Source organism: Monopterus albus, unplaced genomic scaffold (genome assembly GCF_001952655.1).
Source record: "Monopterus albus unplaced genomic scaffold, M_albus_1.0 scaffold30.1, whole genome shotgun sequence".
Taxonomy (NCBI): Eukaryota; Metazoa; Chordata; class Actinopteri; order Synbranchiformes; family Synbranchidae; genus Monopterus; species Monopterus albus.
Genome location: NW_018127910.1, coordinates 492,779 through 510,990, shown reverse-complemented (window position 1 = coordinate 510,990; position 18,212 = coordinate 492,779). Strand labels below are relative to the sequence as shown.

General features: G+C 37.6%; 1 protein-coding gene across 1 annotated transcript in view; it reads right to left on the bottom strand.

Annotated features, from left to right (window-relative positions):
• Window positions 1–12,696, bottom strand: part of rapgef4a (Rap guanine nucleotide exchange factor 4a) — a 28,700-nt gene extending 16,004 nt beyond the window's left edge. The window contains exons 1-5 of the mRNA XM_020596414.1: window positions 11,954–12,696; window positions 8,205–8,347; window positions 7,976–8,064; window positions 7,166–7,312; window positions 534–606 (exon numbers count right to left, since the gene is read on the bottom strand). Coding sequence (XP_020452070.1) covers window positions 534–606; window positions 7,166–7,312; window positions 7,976–8,064; window positions 8,205–8,347; window positions 11,954–12,021 — 520 coding nt within the window. The 5' untranslated portion in view covers window positions 12,022–12,696. The remainder of the gene's footprint in view (window positions 1–533; window positions 607–7,165; window positions 7,313–7,975; window positions 8,065–8,204; window positions 8,348–11,953) is intronic.
• Window positions 12,697–18,212: the final 5,516 nt, after the last annotated feature.

Genomic DNA, 18,212 nt, shown 5'->3' with positions numbered 1-18,212 from the left:
CTGAGACTGATCCTGAATGGGAAGGAGAGAAATCTGCTGTTACACACTTCAACTAGATGTTTCAGAATATTGGATTGTGTTATAGTTTCCTAAATTTTTTTTCAAATGTAGTCGCAGGCAGCTAGCTTTGCTTTAGTTTGGATATGTTCATTTAGAACACCCCCTATGCTCTCAGTGTAACGCTGCACAGGGATGCGTTATGAGAGCTAGATACGGCGCCGCTCGGCCGTTCAGTGGACACTCCTGGTACTGCAACAACAACAAAAATCCACCTACTGGTAGGTCAAAAGGGCATTTTCTCCAGATGAGAATGATAACAGACAGAGGTCTGTAAAAGTGTTGAGAGGACACGTCAAGCTGAAAACTAGGCCAACTATTAATTAAAACTTTCCCAGAGCCTAGAAAACGGACTCTGACACACAGCCTGTCCTGTGTAAAAGGTAATACAATAACTAATAACTGTAACAAAGCTAGGAATAAAATATAATTATTGGGTTTCATTCACTTGCAAACAGTGATGCAGGGCTACTTACTGTTAGAATTACAACCTCTTTCCATCACACCATAGGGAGGGGCAAGCAGTCCAGTCATGCACTGATGATATTTCTATAAAAATAGAGAAAATATCAATCAATTAATAGCTCAATGAATTGTACAGATTTTGGACATTAAATCACACCCAAAACACAAACTAAACTAAGAGCCTACAGTCCTGATAGCATCTCTTTAAGGCTATGCTTTTGCTTATTAGCATGGTAACATTCACTAATTAGCACTAAGCCCAAACTACACCTAAGGCTGATGGGAAAGTCATTAGCTTAGCAGGTATTTGGTCATAAACCCAAGTGAAATTTTGGCCTAATGACAATTCTGGTTTGTTGTCATTACAGTTCACACTGCAGTATGAACATATATACCAACTTTTAGTAATTAAGACATTTCAGTCTCACAGTCTTTGTTGCCTGTTATTTCCTTTCTCTCTTCCAATAATTCCTCTCTCTGTCCCTCATTATGTGCGGTCTAGTAAAGGCATCCTCGTCTCAAGGCTGTCAGGACAAAAAGAAGGTCGATGAGAGTTTGGGGTGTTCGTTGATACTTCATCCTCATTAGTTATAACAAACAAGTATCAAGAGGGGAGAATGCCAGTGCTGATGATGATTGATTGAACAAACTGTGAACATGTGAAACTAATACAACTTAGTAAACATTAAATTCTGATTCTGAATTGTATTTTGATGGTGTTTTTTATAACTGATTTTAAAACTCAGTTCTTACACAATTTGTTAAATGAGCAGATGGACCAAAATTAATTTGTGGTAAAAGACAAAGAAAAACCGATTGTGTGTTCTAGGTCAATAAAAAGCTGATTGAGGGCCACTTAGTCACTGGCCAATTCTCTTTACCTTCCTATCTCCTGGTCAGAGGAGGCCAAATGAAAGGTAGAACTCACAAAGCATTTGTTCCTGGATAGTAATGTGCTCTTAGAGGTCATGTTTTAAAATTCAATTTTACTCGCTGACGTCAGTTAATCACTTTGACAACCCTTCAGGGGCACACAGCTTTTTTCTTGTTTAAAAATGGCTCAGTGACCTCAGTCAGTTAAAACAAAACATTTTTATATAGCTACTCCAAACTGAGATTTAAAAAAAAGATAGAGATCAACACTGTGCTCAGATTATGAAATGTGTCTCCTGTGGTATTTGTACACATGAAAACAAGAGACATGAATTACTGAAAGTTAACCAATGCAGCAGACATGACGCCCTCTGACAATTAAAGCATTTAGGATTATGGAACAGCACTTAAACTGAGCAGCACATGAACAAATGAGCTCAACCCCCCGAGCCAATAAAGCTGCGATCCCTGAGGGGCTGAATCCGGTACATTGGAGGCGGGGGTAGAGGAGGATTAGCACTGTTGTCAGGCATGTAAAAGGCACTCCATTTCTATTTTGTTAATAATCACATCTCAGACTCTGACAAACAATACACTTGTTTTACTTGTCACATTGGCAAGTTTTACAATCTCCATCTTAAGTTGTTGTTTTTTCAGGTGGGTTTGTATTTTACCTTTTGGCGCTATGTTGCAGTTTATTTCATCTTATGTTTTATTTTTTATTGTCTCATGTCTAGAGCTGAATAAATCAGAACTAAATCACAACAATATCATTTCCAAATTCATCAAAAATTGACCCAAAATCAAGCCAACTGATTTAAGATGCCAATCTAGAAAGCATAATCTTTAGCTTGAGCCTGTCACCTTGAGCTTCTAACTTTTCAACTTTACAGTGCTAGTTGACTTGTACCCTTTCTTGTTCCTTTGTGTTTTTAATCAAAGGGCCCGATTGTTTTATTGCATCTTAAGTGATGATGATTCAAAACTGAAAATGTCCCATTCAATAAGTGCTCAGACTGTTGAAGTCTACCAGCCAAACAATGCTGTAATTTAAACAAAAAGATATCTCAGAGTCATCTGAGTATTTTAAGAGTTTGATTCTGCATTCATCATCACACAGTTTTCATACAGTGTTCAGAAATGTCAGCAATGGCAGATGTGTCACTCTGTATTCTACCAATGAAGCTCAATCAACAGTTGTGTTCATTTGTGCTCATGTATTGACTTAGGTGCTCTCACATGTACTAATGCAATCATTTTTCCTCATACACCTTGTGCATAAAAACAGTGTTAAAGACAGAGTGAAAAAATCTAAATACACAGACCAAATCTCCATCTGGTGCACATCCAGCAGATACAGTTACTTAATCTGAGTCATGACAAGAGATCAGTGAAGACTTTATCCAAGTCCTCTCAGTGCATCCTCAGTTCAAGCTCTTCTACAGTCTTTCATGTTTGAGCAAGTTGTTGCATTGCGAGCACCCATATGCATGAATGCACTCTTGTATTTTCAATATTTCACCCCAGATTACATAAAGTAATAGTGCAAACTATTCTGGACTCATATAGTCACACTTCAGGCCACATGGGGAAAAAAACTAAAGGGACAAACCTCCCAAGAGCTTCACATTACCTCTGCACTGTAAGATTTCCTCCCACACATTAATAATTAGATTATAAATTTGACATTTTCATATTTTTATTTGGAACTTAAAGGGTAAATTTAAATGATTTTGAATACAAATCTGAATTTCCAGATAATTCTGCAGCATCAGTGAGAACAATTCTGCAGATATTTTTTACCTACCCCGCACCTTATTACATATTTCTCATTAATCAAATGCATTGCAGTTCAAAGGTTTAAGAAAGATTACCAAGAGATACTGCCAGCATCCCTACTGCACTACTGTTATATAATGACTGGGAGATCCTCCACAACCTCTTAATCCAGGCATTAACAAGCACTCCAAGCATGTACAGCCAATACTGAGATTCTCAGAATGTCACATAGTTGCATGCAGCGCAGTCCGGCATGATCCAGTAACTTCGTCACCTCAGCCTACATGCCACTCTGCAGCGCAGAGCAAGCAGACTGTGCCAGGCTGACAGCCCAGGTGAGTGTCAGTCAGCAGCTGATTTGTTTTGAGCAGCAGTTGCTAGATGATTACTCAACTCACAGGATGCTCAACCCCCACCCCCACAACCCACTCCCTATATTGTTCTTTCTGTCTCTCTCTTTCTACCCATCATTAATCTGTACAAAACTGATAGTAGTCAGTCCTTTTCTGCATAACCACCAAAGCAGGTCCTAAAGTCTGGTCAGTTGCACAGAATGTGAAGACCAATAAGACCAATAATCATAAATATGACAAATGATTGTAAAAATGTCCCTGCTGCTTTCATCAACATACAGATCTAACTACAGAATTTATTAAAACTTGTAAATGTTAGCCTCTATCTTTTCTGCACCCAATCCAACCCACAAAAAATGAATACACAGTACTATCAACCTCCTTCCTCATAAGGACAGAGACCAGATGGTGTCTTATCTTTGACTTTATTTATCAAAGCTACAAGACATCTGCATTAAAGTCCCTGAGCATTTTCCAGTGAACAAATTAGCCACAGTGTTTCCAAAATGTATAATATCTCCCAAACATTCGCCTTTAAACCAAAAATGTGTCACATTTTCATGAAAAATCACACTAAACACATTCACACATAAATCACACAAGCATCTTAATCAGCACATTTCATGGCTGCTTATGCGAATGGCAGTCCTAATAAATGTTATAAATGAATGATAGAAAATAGTTACTGATTGTTTATAAAATGCTCATTGATTAAAACCCGGTAGATGTGAGCAATATTTTCACAGCATGTCATCTGCATTTGATCACCTGATTAATAAACATAATACTAATCAGTATGATTTCTAATAAACCAGGTTGTTTCTATGGACTGATGATAGTGTCACACCAATAACTCTCACACGCTCGCAGCCCAGCACCCAACTGACCTGCCCCAAATATGAACACACATGCAGAATACATGCAACTACAAGCACTCGTAGCATAGTATTTTTCAAAGCATGTCAAAGTCAAACTTATTTATATAGCACAATTTAAAACAATTTTAGAATAACAAACAAGGCTAAAATTGTTTACAGAATAAAACTATTTACAATAAATAATTGCAAAATAAAACATTTTATAAATAAAAAATAGAAGCACAATAGAAGCATGTGCTCTACATATACCTATAAAAGTTTGCCCCTATGATGAGCTATTTGTTTTATATATAGTTATATAAAATAGCTATATATATATATATACATACAGACACAAACACACACACATATATGTGTGTGTGTGTGTGTCTGTGTATACACACTGGCTAAAGTGCTTTAAGAACAACTGGGAGCCAGTGTAATGATTATCTGACAATTAGCAAAGCTGTCGCTGCTTGACCAACTTGTGAAACAAAGCTAAGTCAGCACATCTAACAACAGAGGATTGATGCTAATGCTGAACATGGTTGTCTTGTTCCAGATGCTAAATTGCATCTGGAAACACTACTGAGGGCAAACAGAGTAAACATCTAATTTGGAGAACCTGTAAATCATCTGCATCTGAAAAGGAACCCTTAAAGATCTACTGTGAACATGATGAAAAACATGATGTTTCCTGCTTCACTACAAAGTCCGTTCTCAACATATGAACCACTAAGGTTTGAGATTTCCATGTTACACTTGTGTATATTTCATCTTGGATCTCGGCTGGTTCCAAACTAGTTGTGAAGTAAAAAAAAAAAAAATAATAATAATGTTTGTGCATATACACTTTAAAATCAGAGCACAGATCAAATTTTGCCCCTCAGCAGGTGAATATGAAAACAGCCATCTAGTATGATACATCGTTCTGTACATTGAAGCTCAGTCATCCAAGAGAAGAAACAATGAGCAAAATATATTTCTGAGCAAGGAGGGATTTCAACATGAGACTCTGGGTAATAACATTCTCCAGTACTGTTTGATTTAGTTTCATAAACAGATGAGTTGGAAAAGATGCCACCTACTATAACTAGAAATAATTTCTCAGCTGCTGTTGAACCAAAAAACAATCAGTTCACAGTGTGTCATTCATCACAAAACAACCAAAGCTAGAGAGATCTAAGAACAAGCAACAACAAACTGGGGGCCACAGGAGCCATAAAATCTAAGCTGAAACAAACCTTACTGAAGAGGTCGCCCTCAGGGCAGAGGTGCATGAAATGTGTAGCCAAGTAGTACTTCCACGTGATCCTCAACACATATTCAGCCACGGTAAAGTATCTGGCCACACTGTTTCTGGCCAGTGTGCTGACACAGAGCCCATAATTTAACCAGTTTATGCCCTGAGGTCCCAGAGGAAACAGGCTGTCTCTCCCTCAGGAAACCAGCCCAGTGCAGAGGGTGAGCTGAGAGAGGCGAGCGGCTTCTACACAACGTCACACATACCAGCCAACAGGAGCAGGAGATGGAGTGAGGAGTGATGCATTATTTCTGAGAAGGACCAACCTACTTGGGTTTGCCCATAAACAGCACAGTGTCTCTTTAGTATCTCGTCACATACTCTTACAACGACAGTATGTTAAATTTCACGTTTACCTTGACACACCAAGCTATACCTGTGTTGTGTTATTTTACATGAATAGTGGGTCTATCTTATACTTGTGTTGAGAGACTATCCATACAATGAAGTCATCTGTTTCTCCTCAGCACTGCACTTCCATCTAGTGGTCAAACATTGAACTTTCTATACACCAATAAAACCAATATTTTTATGGACTACTTTCACACAAACTTTGGAGCAGAAGGTAGAAGTATAATAAGTGGAAAGCTCATATTATTCCTGCAGGAGGCCAAGAATCCACAAGACACGCTGACTGCACACCGCCTACACTTTGGCTTGTCCTCAGCTCAATTTGTCACAGTTTTCACATTCAACATTTCAACAACATTTTGTGGCGACCTCTGCTGTCAGAGGCTCGACGGTGTTCTGACAGCTGATGTCATCTAGTTGTTGCTGTGGCAGAAAGATCATTAGTGCCAATTGGGTGCACCTGGGCCTGGTGCTACCAACCCAGTCAGCGTGTGACTCAACTCTCTTCCTCCCTGTATGTTATATTTCTGTGTTAGACCTGCTCAGGTTTTTTCTCTTTTGTTAATGCACCATACGACACTCCCACACTGTGCTTATTCCCATGCTCATCTTACACCTCAGACTTTACTGACTACCACACCTCATGCTGTTTGTATTCTTTTTTGTATTTATTCATGTAATTTTGGGTAATAAATTCAGCTTCTTTGACTGTCTAAGTGGTGTATCTCCATCTTTTGTCATGGCATATGAGCCAGGTTAAAACAGCTTCCTAAATAGACCACACCACAATGTTCATCAATCCATGATACCTTTGGATGAAATGGACCTGGTTTGTATCTGAAATTGACTGTCCTAACATTGTTTTGTTTTTTTTTAGTTTTTCTTTTAATAAGCAAAAATAATAAAATTGTGTCATGGTGGGTGTTTCCACAAATAGGATTCATTATAGGCTCATAATCTGGCTGACTTGTGTTTTCTCTTCATTATTTGAGTCAGTAAAAAATTCACCAGAGTTTCAGAGATCTTGTACCACACTATATCCGTTCCAGAAAATGTAGTTTAAGTGTATCCTTAGACAATTTCTGTAGGTTGATACAATCACAGATGGAGTAGATAGACATACTCACCTCCCACAGAGACCTAAACTCCCTTTTTTCAATACGTAGGAGCTCACTGAGTTCCCGTGTGACAATGGTGGAATGCCGGGGGGTGTTGTCCAGGATCGACTCTCCAAACGCTGTACCAGTCCCCAGTGTGCATATAGTAACAGCATCCTGTAACAGAAACAGAGATGGTGATCTACATGGACCATTAAGATAAAATATCCAGCTAGACAAGAACACTGTGCTATGCTACTGTCATGTCCTTATTCTGCTAAAAATAAATAATGCTTTTGTGCCTCGCACTTAAGGACCAGTGCTCCGCACTGATCAGATCCCTCTCAGAGGTTAGAGGCAATCACCTGAACACTTGTGATAGATAGATGGATACGCTCCAATCTGAAAAGAAATTACTCCAATCAGCACCCTGAGAAAGTGAGGTGCATGAAGCTGTAGTAATAAAAATCTTCAACAATGTCCACCTATCTAACAAGCAAAATGTTCTTTGCAGCCCACTCTCCAAACAAGCTTGGTTGTGGATGCTTTTGCATGAGTGATGAATTTCAAGAGGGCATTTCCTGATAAAATAATTCAAATCTTCACAAAAATACGGAAGGAGATTTTGAAGTTTTAAGTGCAAATCTAGAGAATTAGCATGCCAAATTATCATATATCTAAAAAAAGGATAAACATGAGTATGTCTGATATGCTATATGTGATATATGAATAGGCTAGACAGAAGAAGGAATGAGCCATTTCCATCTGCAACTCCCCTTTTTAATCTTTTACTTTAAAGCAGGGTATCATAGAGTATAATGTTTGTGAAATGAGTCATACATGATAACTTGATGTCTCAGACACTTTAACATCCAGTGACCCAGAGAGGACAGCATACCAACTGGTGCCAATGTCTCCTTGCCGATACACTGCAAAAACATAGCACATCTTTAAAAAAAAAAAAACAAGTTTAACAAAAAAAAACGGAATAAAATAAGTATCTGCACTCTTGATTTACTTTCATGACCTATTTTGTGTGTAGATGTGTGACAGATTGTGTATGACCTACAGGTGATGCCTTTCTCCAAGCACTCATAGAATCCACACAAGCTAATCTGCTGCAGCAAATTGGGGTGGAATCTCTCAAAGGCCTTCACGTTTTTCAGATGTGCCAGGATTATGTCAACATCTTCCCCAGAGCGTTCTGCTGGTCTGGAGAAAAAAGAAGAACAGGATAATGAACAGGTAACTACCTAAATAAATGTACATAAGGCTGCAGAGTCTGCTGATGTGCGATACGCCTTATTTGCTGTCTGATCCAATACAAGTAAAATCCAGGTTGGTGTCGTCAATACAAACTTTGTGCAACAAAACGAGGGAAAGTTGATGACAATAGAAACTAATGGAGGAGAGGAGACAGGCTATAAGGAGTATCTACAGTTTAGGGGCATGTTGCTTTTATTAACAGGTTTTTGCAGCCCAGGTGTTAAACTGTTGGCCATGGGATTCCATCCATACTACATACATACAGGGACGTTTTACATGCCACCTTGGTTGCTGTTTACTTCCCTCCACCCAGCAACCTCATATGACATTTTATATTATTCTTGCAGTAAAATGTATTTTCTTTAATCCTTTGGTTTAAATTAGGACTGACATAGTCTTGACTTTTGCTAGTGGACCATCCAAAAGTAAATCAGGAACATAAGCACAAAGTTGCTTTAAGTTTAATATGAAAGTAAATAGAGATGGGTTTGTTGTTATTGATGTTGTTTTGTTTTTATCACTTTAAGCTCTAACAATTTAAGTGATCTAAATTGTAACAGAAAACACGGATCACATTCACAGCATCACAGATGGGTCAGTGTGTGTTTTGTCTCTTTAATTGCTGTGTGTCTTGTATTACACCGCCCCACATTTGTTACACTAATTCCAGCACCCCTGATGTAACATGTGGGTGGCTGTACTGTAGCTTACATCTCCTTTGAATCCACGTTCTCCCTTTAAAAAAAGTGAAACCAAACAGTATCAACTGTTGGACACGGAGGCAGGAGAGAGATGTGTGGGAGCCTGAGTTTCAGAACCGAAGCCACCGTTATCTAATTGGAAACCGACTAAGTAAAAAATAAAAACTTTTGAAAAGTGCTGATACAGAGTCCAAATTTGAGTTTGAGTTTATTTGAAAATGGGACATTGATCAATGCCAACAACAACGATATTGACGTAAATGTGGCGGGATTATGTTGACAACTAATTTAAAACTGTAGTCCCTGACTAATTAAACCACCATAGATCCACATACTTCTTAAAACCTTTGATACTAAAAAGATGATATCTCTGAATGATACGACAATGATAGTAATGATTAGGTTTGGTATAAAGTGTTTTAAGTGTTTGTTTATAAAGTGACTACTGGTTTTAATATGGAATTTCCAGTTTGGGTCCAACTTGAGAGACAATAGCTCAAGTGTGAAAGAATCACTGCATGCATATACAGTTTTGCATGCATGTAATGATAAATAAGGTCTAATAAGTCTAAAATTAGGAATAAAAAGCTTAACAATTTTAGTAACCCTCTTAATATGATTCCTAAAAGTCAGAGTTGAATCTAAGTCAACTTGGACTTGGACTTGATGGGGTCAGTGCTCCTAGAAAAATATATAAAGACAGTTTTACTAGTATTTAAATACAAAGAGGAGGTACACAACCACTCAGAGATAACTGACATCGCATTTGTTTGGGGAATCCCAATATTGTAATTAATAACAGACAAACTGTCTCTTAAAAAGACCCTTTGATTACAGTTATTCAAACAAGATTTTATCCAACAAAAGTTTCATTTGAAATGCCCAGGGCAAACAATTTAGACAATAAAATTTCATTATTCATCATATCAAAAGCTGTCTTCAAATCTAAAAATACTGTCCCAACAACACCACCCCCATCCAATTCTTAATTAAGATATTCCAAGAAATAACAATTTGCTGTCAGTTACCCAAATTGTAAAGGATAAAAAACTTAATTTGATTCAAAATAATCCGTTAAATGATTATGTTCACCTGGAAAACTAGCAACAGAATGTTAAGGTGAAGCACAAATGGTATTTGCTAGGAAGAGTTGAGTCATACCTGAACCATTTGATTTGAGTGATGCAGGTGGTTATGGCACTAACCAGAGGATATTACTGTGTAAACACATCTGGCACGCTGTGTCATTTTGCCTTTTATAGCTGCTGTACTTTGGACCTTTCTTTGTGACGTGTCCCTTGCTCTCTCCCCCTTCATCCCGTGTGTCTAAATGTCCAGCATCCTTCACTGTTTGACACATACAATATTAATCCTCCATCATTTTTAGTCTGTGTGTGTCTACAAAGTGTAAAACCTATATGTTATTAAGTGTTGTCAAAAATTCCTGTGGTAAAATGAATTATTTAATACACATATCATTGCTGTTCTTCCCTGTGATGACACACACATGCACATTACAGTTGTGTAACACTGCACCTGTCAGTGGTGATACAAAGTCATGATGATTCATAGATATTTGAAGTAAATGTATTTATGGATATAAAATAACCTCAAATGTTTATAATTTTTTCTGACATTGTATGAATTGTCTTTGTATTTATTGTATTTCTTCTTTTATTACTGTATGCACCTATAATGTGTCAGAAATAAAGTTTGATGATGATTATAGCTCTGAAGGTCAAACTCAGGTCATGTCATATAGGTTCTTGCAGCTGCCTGTGCATACTGTAGTCCTGCTGCAGTGATCTGTGGCAGAATTTAGTCCAAAGCTGAATTCTCTATGAGCAGGCCTAGGCTGTAAGATAAACTAGTACACCCCACCATGATCACTGCCATCCACGTGACTTTTAAAATATTTTTTATGGTATACTGACGCTCATTTTGGTCTCATACATTAAGTAGTTCTGTGGCGCATTAAAAACATAGAAGTCATACAGTTTGATTGAAGACAGCAGTGCACCCACCTCTGAAATTATATCAGAGCTTGATCAACATGTCTCTGAAATACTGTTCCCAAAAGCTGCAGAGCCTGTTATGGTGAACTGGATTAGATTGTCCTGTACACAATGTACCAAATAAAGTGGTATCTCAGTGTATGTGTAGAATCCCAGTCAGTGAAGCTCATTTTATGCTTATTAGAAAGAGAGAGAGAGAGAGAGAGAGAGAGAGAGAGAGAGAGAGTGAGAGAGTCTATATCCAGGGGATGTATTTGATACTCTGTTCAAAGGTTTGGACACATGTTCTCATTGAATTGAATGAGAAAGTTTGTCCAGACCATCGACTGGTATTGTTCCTTTTGGCTGATTTGGGGTCTAGTTTTGTTAATCTGTTCTGCGCGTGTAGCCTGCCGTGCGCGAAGCAGAGCAACTCAAAGACTGAAAAAGCCTGAGGTAAATGATGATTGGTGCAAACCAACATTTAATAGCACATCAAACGCATGTCCACATTGATTATCGTTCTAAGATTTAGCTCTGACCATTTAGTTTACCCAGAGCTACAGCTGTGCAAACTCACATTTTAAACCTTTAGTAACAGGTAACATCGGCCAAACGCTGATGTGAAGCTGCGCACTGATACGAACGGTGGCGCTTTGATGAACGCTCTAACTAAAGCTCTGAATAATGAAGTGTCCGTTCTCCTGGGAAATTAAAAAGCCAATATCAGTGTTTTAATTCAGCTACTGAAGCACAACGCCCAAGCTCTGGTGAAATACCGTCATTATCCAGTTCCCCGTCGCTCGCGCAGTGCCTTAAAACAATTACTTTGGTAAGAAATAATTGAAACGGATTACCTCTTATCCAGACAAATAATCCACTCGGTAGATTCCGAGGAATGTGAAGAAGTGTGCGCTGCTACCATCTTGCGATGCTACTACTGATGCTGCGACGGAGGAGGAGAAGGCTGGACCAACACCGACGCACTTCATCTCACTGCTGACAACTGTCTGTGCTGCTGCTCACCTGCCCAGCATCGCCAGGAAAAGGTTCACTCAGGAGGAAAACAATCAGCAGAGAAGGAGAGGCCAGTGAGAGATGTGTGGCTGTCGACAAAACTGACTCGCTTTGCAAATCTGTCCAAAAAAAAGCTTTCATCAAAGATGTGGCGCAGGGATAATCAGCCCAGTTTAAACATTACAGTCTGTGTTTATAAAAAGGAGTTGTGACATTAGCCTCTATAGCAATATGCCAAAAAGTTCTATTAGAGAGGTGTTAACTGAACTTCATGGTCGTTTTAGGGGCTGTAATATAGAAGCCCAGTCAACTTTTAATATAATCATGCCGAAGGTATGGGTTATTTTGGGGTTAGTTGCATTAGATTGACGTTTTAGTCATGTTTACATAATAAAGTGTAAATCTTTTTTTGTCCAAGAATGTGACTGAATTACATGTAGCCTATTATAGTGGTGTTAAAGCTACAGTATGAAACTTGTTTTGCAAATATGTTTGTTGTAGAAATATGCTCCAAAACGTGTCTTAATGTGGAGAGGTGCTGTCGAAGCCTCTTGTGCTTTGAATAAAGTGACTAGTCATCAGGAATACACAGGGACATACTGTATATCCAAGGGCTTGAGCAAATAAATAAATAAATAAAACTGCCTGCATTAATACGTGTTTCTGCTTGTATAAGTGCCTGCAGCCGCCTCCTGCTGTGTGTTGGGAACTGGACGCTTGTCTTCAACCAAAGTACAACAGGAGCATTTCCATAATGGCCTTGAGAAAATAATACTTTTTCAACGGAGACCACATAATGAAGGAGTCATTGGTCTCTCTCTCTCAGTTACCATGGCAACAAAATGCAACACAGACAGAAGTACAGAGTCAGTGGTACAGCCCCACAGTGCTGTCTGTGCTTATGAAACTGTGAGGAAAATTCTTTGCATGCATCTGTCATTATAATGTTCTGGTAGTTTATAACTTTAAACTGAGAACATGTGTCTTTTTTTTTTCAAACGTTTCATAATAATATACTTCACAATGTCAATAAAACACAACTTGTGTTAAAAATATAGAATGTGTGGCTAGAGGATTGTTGTCCACAGTATCCAAGATACGGCCACATTTACAAACATTACTGATATAGGACTAAACTAATCTTAGTCCTGTATTATTGTAAAAGACCTATCACTTTATGTGATGGTGGCAACAGGTGGGGAGGCCACAGACTGTGTCTTTATGTCCTTAATAAATCAATATACTGGCTGTCAGCGATGCTATAGAAACCAATGGCTTTGCACCACAAAAGAATCCAACATAAGGCTTTCGGTGTTTAACTGTTTGTTTCCATAGTTTGGACAGTGCATATATAAATTATTCTATACTTTTTCAAATTTAATTTCGTTTTAAAATTAGGTTTCATTTAATTTTATTTCACTTTGGAGTGCTGAGTGGCACAAGCTATCAGTTGTTCTTGGTGTTTATCCTATTTTTGGAGCCAATATTTAAAATCCTGTTCTTTTATCTGCCACAAGATGGTAGCACTCACTTTGTAAAATGTAAGAAGATCAGTTCATCAGGAGAGAATGTGATTCAGCTGCAAACTATTGCACCATGTTACAGTTCAATTAAAAAATATTCTTTACAGTTACAGATTTTTTTATTTACTGTGTTATTGTATGCACAAGTTTTTGTGATGCACCCAAAATTTGTATTGAGGTTTTTGACCTTGCAGTCCATTTACTAGCTATTTAATTTTTCATCATTGAACCTTAAACTAGAAATATTTTGTCAAACTAATCCTTGCATAGTCAATTAAGAATATACTTGTATATGAAGGTGTAAGTTTTCTTCTTTTTTTTTTAAATAAAGAGCCACATAGCCACATCCCATCATGTAGCCTGGTTCCCAAACCCCACTACCAGGGCGAAAGTAATTCAGTACATTTACTCCAAAACTCTACCTAAGTACAGTTTTGAGGTATCTGTACTTTACTTGAATAATTTCATTTTCTGCTATTTCATAATTCGACTTCATTACATTTTAGAGGCAAATATTGTACTTTTCCTCCACTATTTATTTGATTTATGCGGTTACTTTTCAGAATTACTACAACAAAATACAATATAAGTATACAACTTTATTGATCCCTGGTGGGAAACTTGCAAGCTACCAAGCAGTAATTCAAATTCTAAGTATATAAGGTAGTTAAAACTGGCACCACCTGCACCAGCTGAAGCATTAAATGTGATGTTCACAATAATTTAATGTTATTTTATGCATTAATGTGACATGTGCTATTCTGGATACTTTTGTACTTTTATTTAAGTAACATTTGGATACAGTATGAAGTATTTTTACACTGGGGTAGTGCTAGTTTTACTTAAGTAAACAATCTGAGTACACTTCTTCCACTACTAGTACCGCCCTCCCTAAGGTAAATAGTGGGGATGAAAGGCTGAGATCAGGTCGAGGCATGTGAAACACAAAACATACATTCCTGTCCCACTGCATACCATCAAGTCACAGCAACAACAGTACAACACATAACAATGTATTAAGATGTCACTATGCACTACAGCACTTTGCAGCTCTGCAATTACTTCACTTAAGCTACCATTTCACAAACCATCGCAATTCACGTTCTCACTCAGATATTATTAAATCACACACCTCATCATACTCTTGGTATAGAAAAAGTTTAGAAGGCAACAACACAAATGGGTGGTTAATAGTTTTATTTATTGCAAGTAACTGTGAAAACAATCTCGCAGCTTTAAAAGATGGCAGCATTTAAACATTTGATTTGATTTGATTTGATTTGATTTATTCTTTCAAGCATGTAAAGACAGTTGATATGTCAACATACATAATTTTACACATATCCAACAAATGCTAATCCACTATCTATTTGCTTATACCTAGTACATGCTTGAATGGAGTAGGAAGAAGTCAGACTTATCTAGTCCTACCCCATGACATCATCTGACCATCATTGGTTTGCAAGCAGTATCTCTACATAGATAATTCTCTTCTACACCACACAAGTAATATACTAAAAAAAATTATAACAGAGTGTTAACATTCTTACATAATTACATTCTTAAATAATTATCTTCTACACCACACAAGTAATATACAAAGAATTATTACAAAGTATTAACATTCATACACCACACCCACAATGTTCCATCTGGTTAATCATTAAGCCTGTTCTTGCAACCCGGAACTACTGGCAGCATTTAAACATCACACATATTCACCGTCAAAGAACAACTCCAGGTGTGGAGGCTGTTAGCTGTTAGCTGTTAGCTGTGCCTGGCTGGACTGAGTCTGAGACATGGTGTCAGTTGTTCCATTTGCTCTTCACCTGCCCCCTTTCCATTTGGTTTGTCTTGTTCATCGACTGTTGTTTGAAGGGTTTCTATAGCGACCACTGGCTTGGTTGCAGCGTGCCATGTTACCCCTGGGAGAAAGCCCACCGAGGTTGTGTAAATATGACTTTTCAGACTTACAGTTGCTAGGAGATGACCCAGCACGCTAGAAATGGTAAACACATGCACACTTGCAATCTTTATGTGCACATAAAGCACATCTAAAATTTGACATGTTGGATAATATTTGGAAAGATAGTTGTTCATGCTGGTAGGCAGAAGTCATATGAACTCATGGAGTTATAAAATATGGAATGTTCAGGGTCATATTTTTATTAAAATATATTAGCTTCTTCTTGTCAGATGTAAAATTTGTTTTGGTTTTACATAAAGGAATAAAGCTTAAATTCCACAGTCAAAGGAAATGATGATGTGTGTTCCATAATTGACGCTGTTCAAATTTTTTACCACAATCTGACGGCAACCGAACATTTGTAGAATATCATAAAACAAATGAGTTCAGAACTTTGAATACAGAAAAATAATGTACAGTGTAAACAAACTAGAACTTACATAAACTATCCATATGAGTGGTCATAAAGCACTATATAAAACTTCACATATCAGATAACCACATCACAAATGGAATGTGAGGGCAGATAACTCCAGGAAATGCCTGAGGACTGGACTTTACCCAAAGACATTCTCTCTCAACACTAATTTTTAACTTTGATTTGTTGGCTAAAAGCATCTCCTAGAATGTGACATTATTTTTATAACATGTTTTCAAAAGACTAATAATGGAAAAAAGAAACCTAACTGCGGTGGGTTCAATGTTTCATCTTTTATAGAATTAAAAATGTAGATTGGTTTACACTTTAGGCAACTGGAAAAAAAAACAATCATGCCCACGAAAAAATGCCTGATAAATAGAGCACCATCTGCTGAAGCCTCTTGCTGCAGTCTGGTTCATATTTATCAATAATTACTACCCTGTTTTGTTACATAACAACCCTCATGTTTAATTCCATATATAATAGGCAAGAACTGTATGAAATGTAGCACTTCTAAACTGTGTAAAAATATAACTGAAATATACATCAAACTGTAGGAATGACTTGATGAATGTGTCACTAACGTTTGAATTTAAAAGCAATGCAAATTCACCATCTAGTAAAAATATTGAAATGTTCAGTTGAGATTTTCTCCCACTTGATCTGACTTCTATTTCCTATGTCAGTCTGATTGGATGATATTTTTGCAATGTAGGTTCTCAGCCACTAAAACAGTCTGACTACACATTCACTATCTTTGTGACTGATCTTAATAAAAACAGCTACGCTTTATTTTCTGAATTAAACAAGCAGGCACAAAACAGTGACGTAGTAGATGTCAGCCTTGCAGTACGGGTTAAATTACACCGTATTGTTCTCTGATGAAGGCACCTGATTTGATATATGAATGGCAAGTAAAAAAGAAATGAATTGTTTGGAGAGTTTATATCCAGCTATATTATATTTATTATATTAAGAGTCTTTTAATATTCTGTGAAACAGAGTGAGCATAATCAACATAAATGTCTTATGAAAATGTCCCAAAACACTGAGTAACATCAGAGTAAAGACATAATGGTGTGGGCTCTCTCCTGGTGACCTATTTTTTTTTTATTGAGGCCATATATGATATGCTCTTACTAGGCAAACCTGACTTACTGTACTGAGTGTTATTTGAAGGCATCCTGAGTCACAGTCCCTGCAGTGTTGTATCAATACCCTAATTTTATCTGATAGCACAAATATCACAAGTGTGGTACTATCACAAGTGTCAGAGATGCTGGTTACTAAGTGACAGACTGATGATGTGTTGCTATATCCTCATCATAGTCATTTTTCACCCATTTTACTTGTTTTCTGTGTATTTTTTGTTGTATTGCATCTTTTTGTAATTGTCTCTTTTGGTTGCTTGGCATATTTTTGTAGTCATTTTGTAGTCTTTGGGGTCGTTCCTCAGTTTTTGTCATTTAGTGTCTCCTTTTTTCATAGCTGTATCTTTTTCATTCTTTAGTATCTACTTTTCTCATTATGTGGCTTTTATAGTCATTTAATAAACTTTTCAACAGATATGTTAACCATTCCTTCACAGCTTTATGGCCTAAGGGCCCCCTGATCCCTTGGGCCCCTGGGCCTGTGCGTGGTAGGCCAGTTCATGTTGCTGTTGACATGGGGATGCAATGTATCACAAAACGAGTGATCCTAGAATCTGTAAAAGAAACTGAGAAAGGGACCCCAGTGTTTGTGTGTTACCAGGTGTGAAGTCTGCGAAAAGGCTGTTTCAGAATGAGGCGAGTAAACGGCGTTTGTTTGTTTAGTCTCCACCAGTCCAGTGTCATTCCCAAGTAAATCTGGGTGATCAAAAGCTGATTGCAGTGATAAATACATTTATCATCATATTTTTCTTAGACAAAAACAAAGTGATAGTTTTCCCTGATATTTCCTAATATTTTTGTGTTTTGTCTCCTACTGTGTTGTTTCACCTCTTCAGATTAACAGTCCTTTTTGTAGCAGACATTTTGACTTGACATAGTAGGAAAAAGCAAAGATCCCAGTAAGCCATCACAGTCCACTGACCTGAACCTTGGGGCCCCTGGTGTTCTGGAGCCCTGTAGCAGTTCTCTGATTTGTCCATTTGGTAATAAGCCGTGCCAGGTCTACTCCCATACCATGTCACGGTTACAGGATTAGGA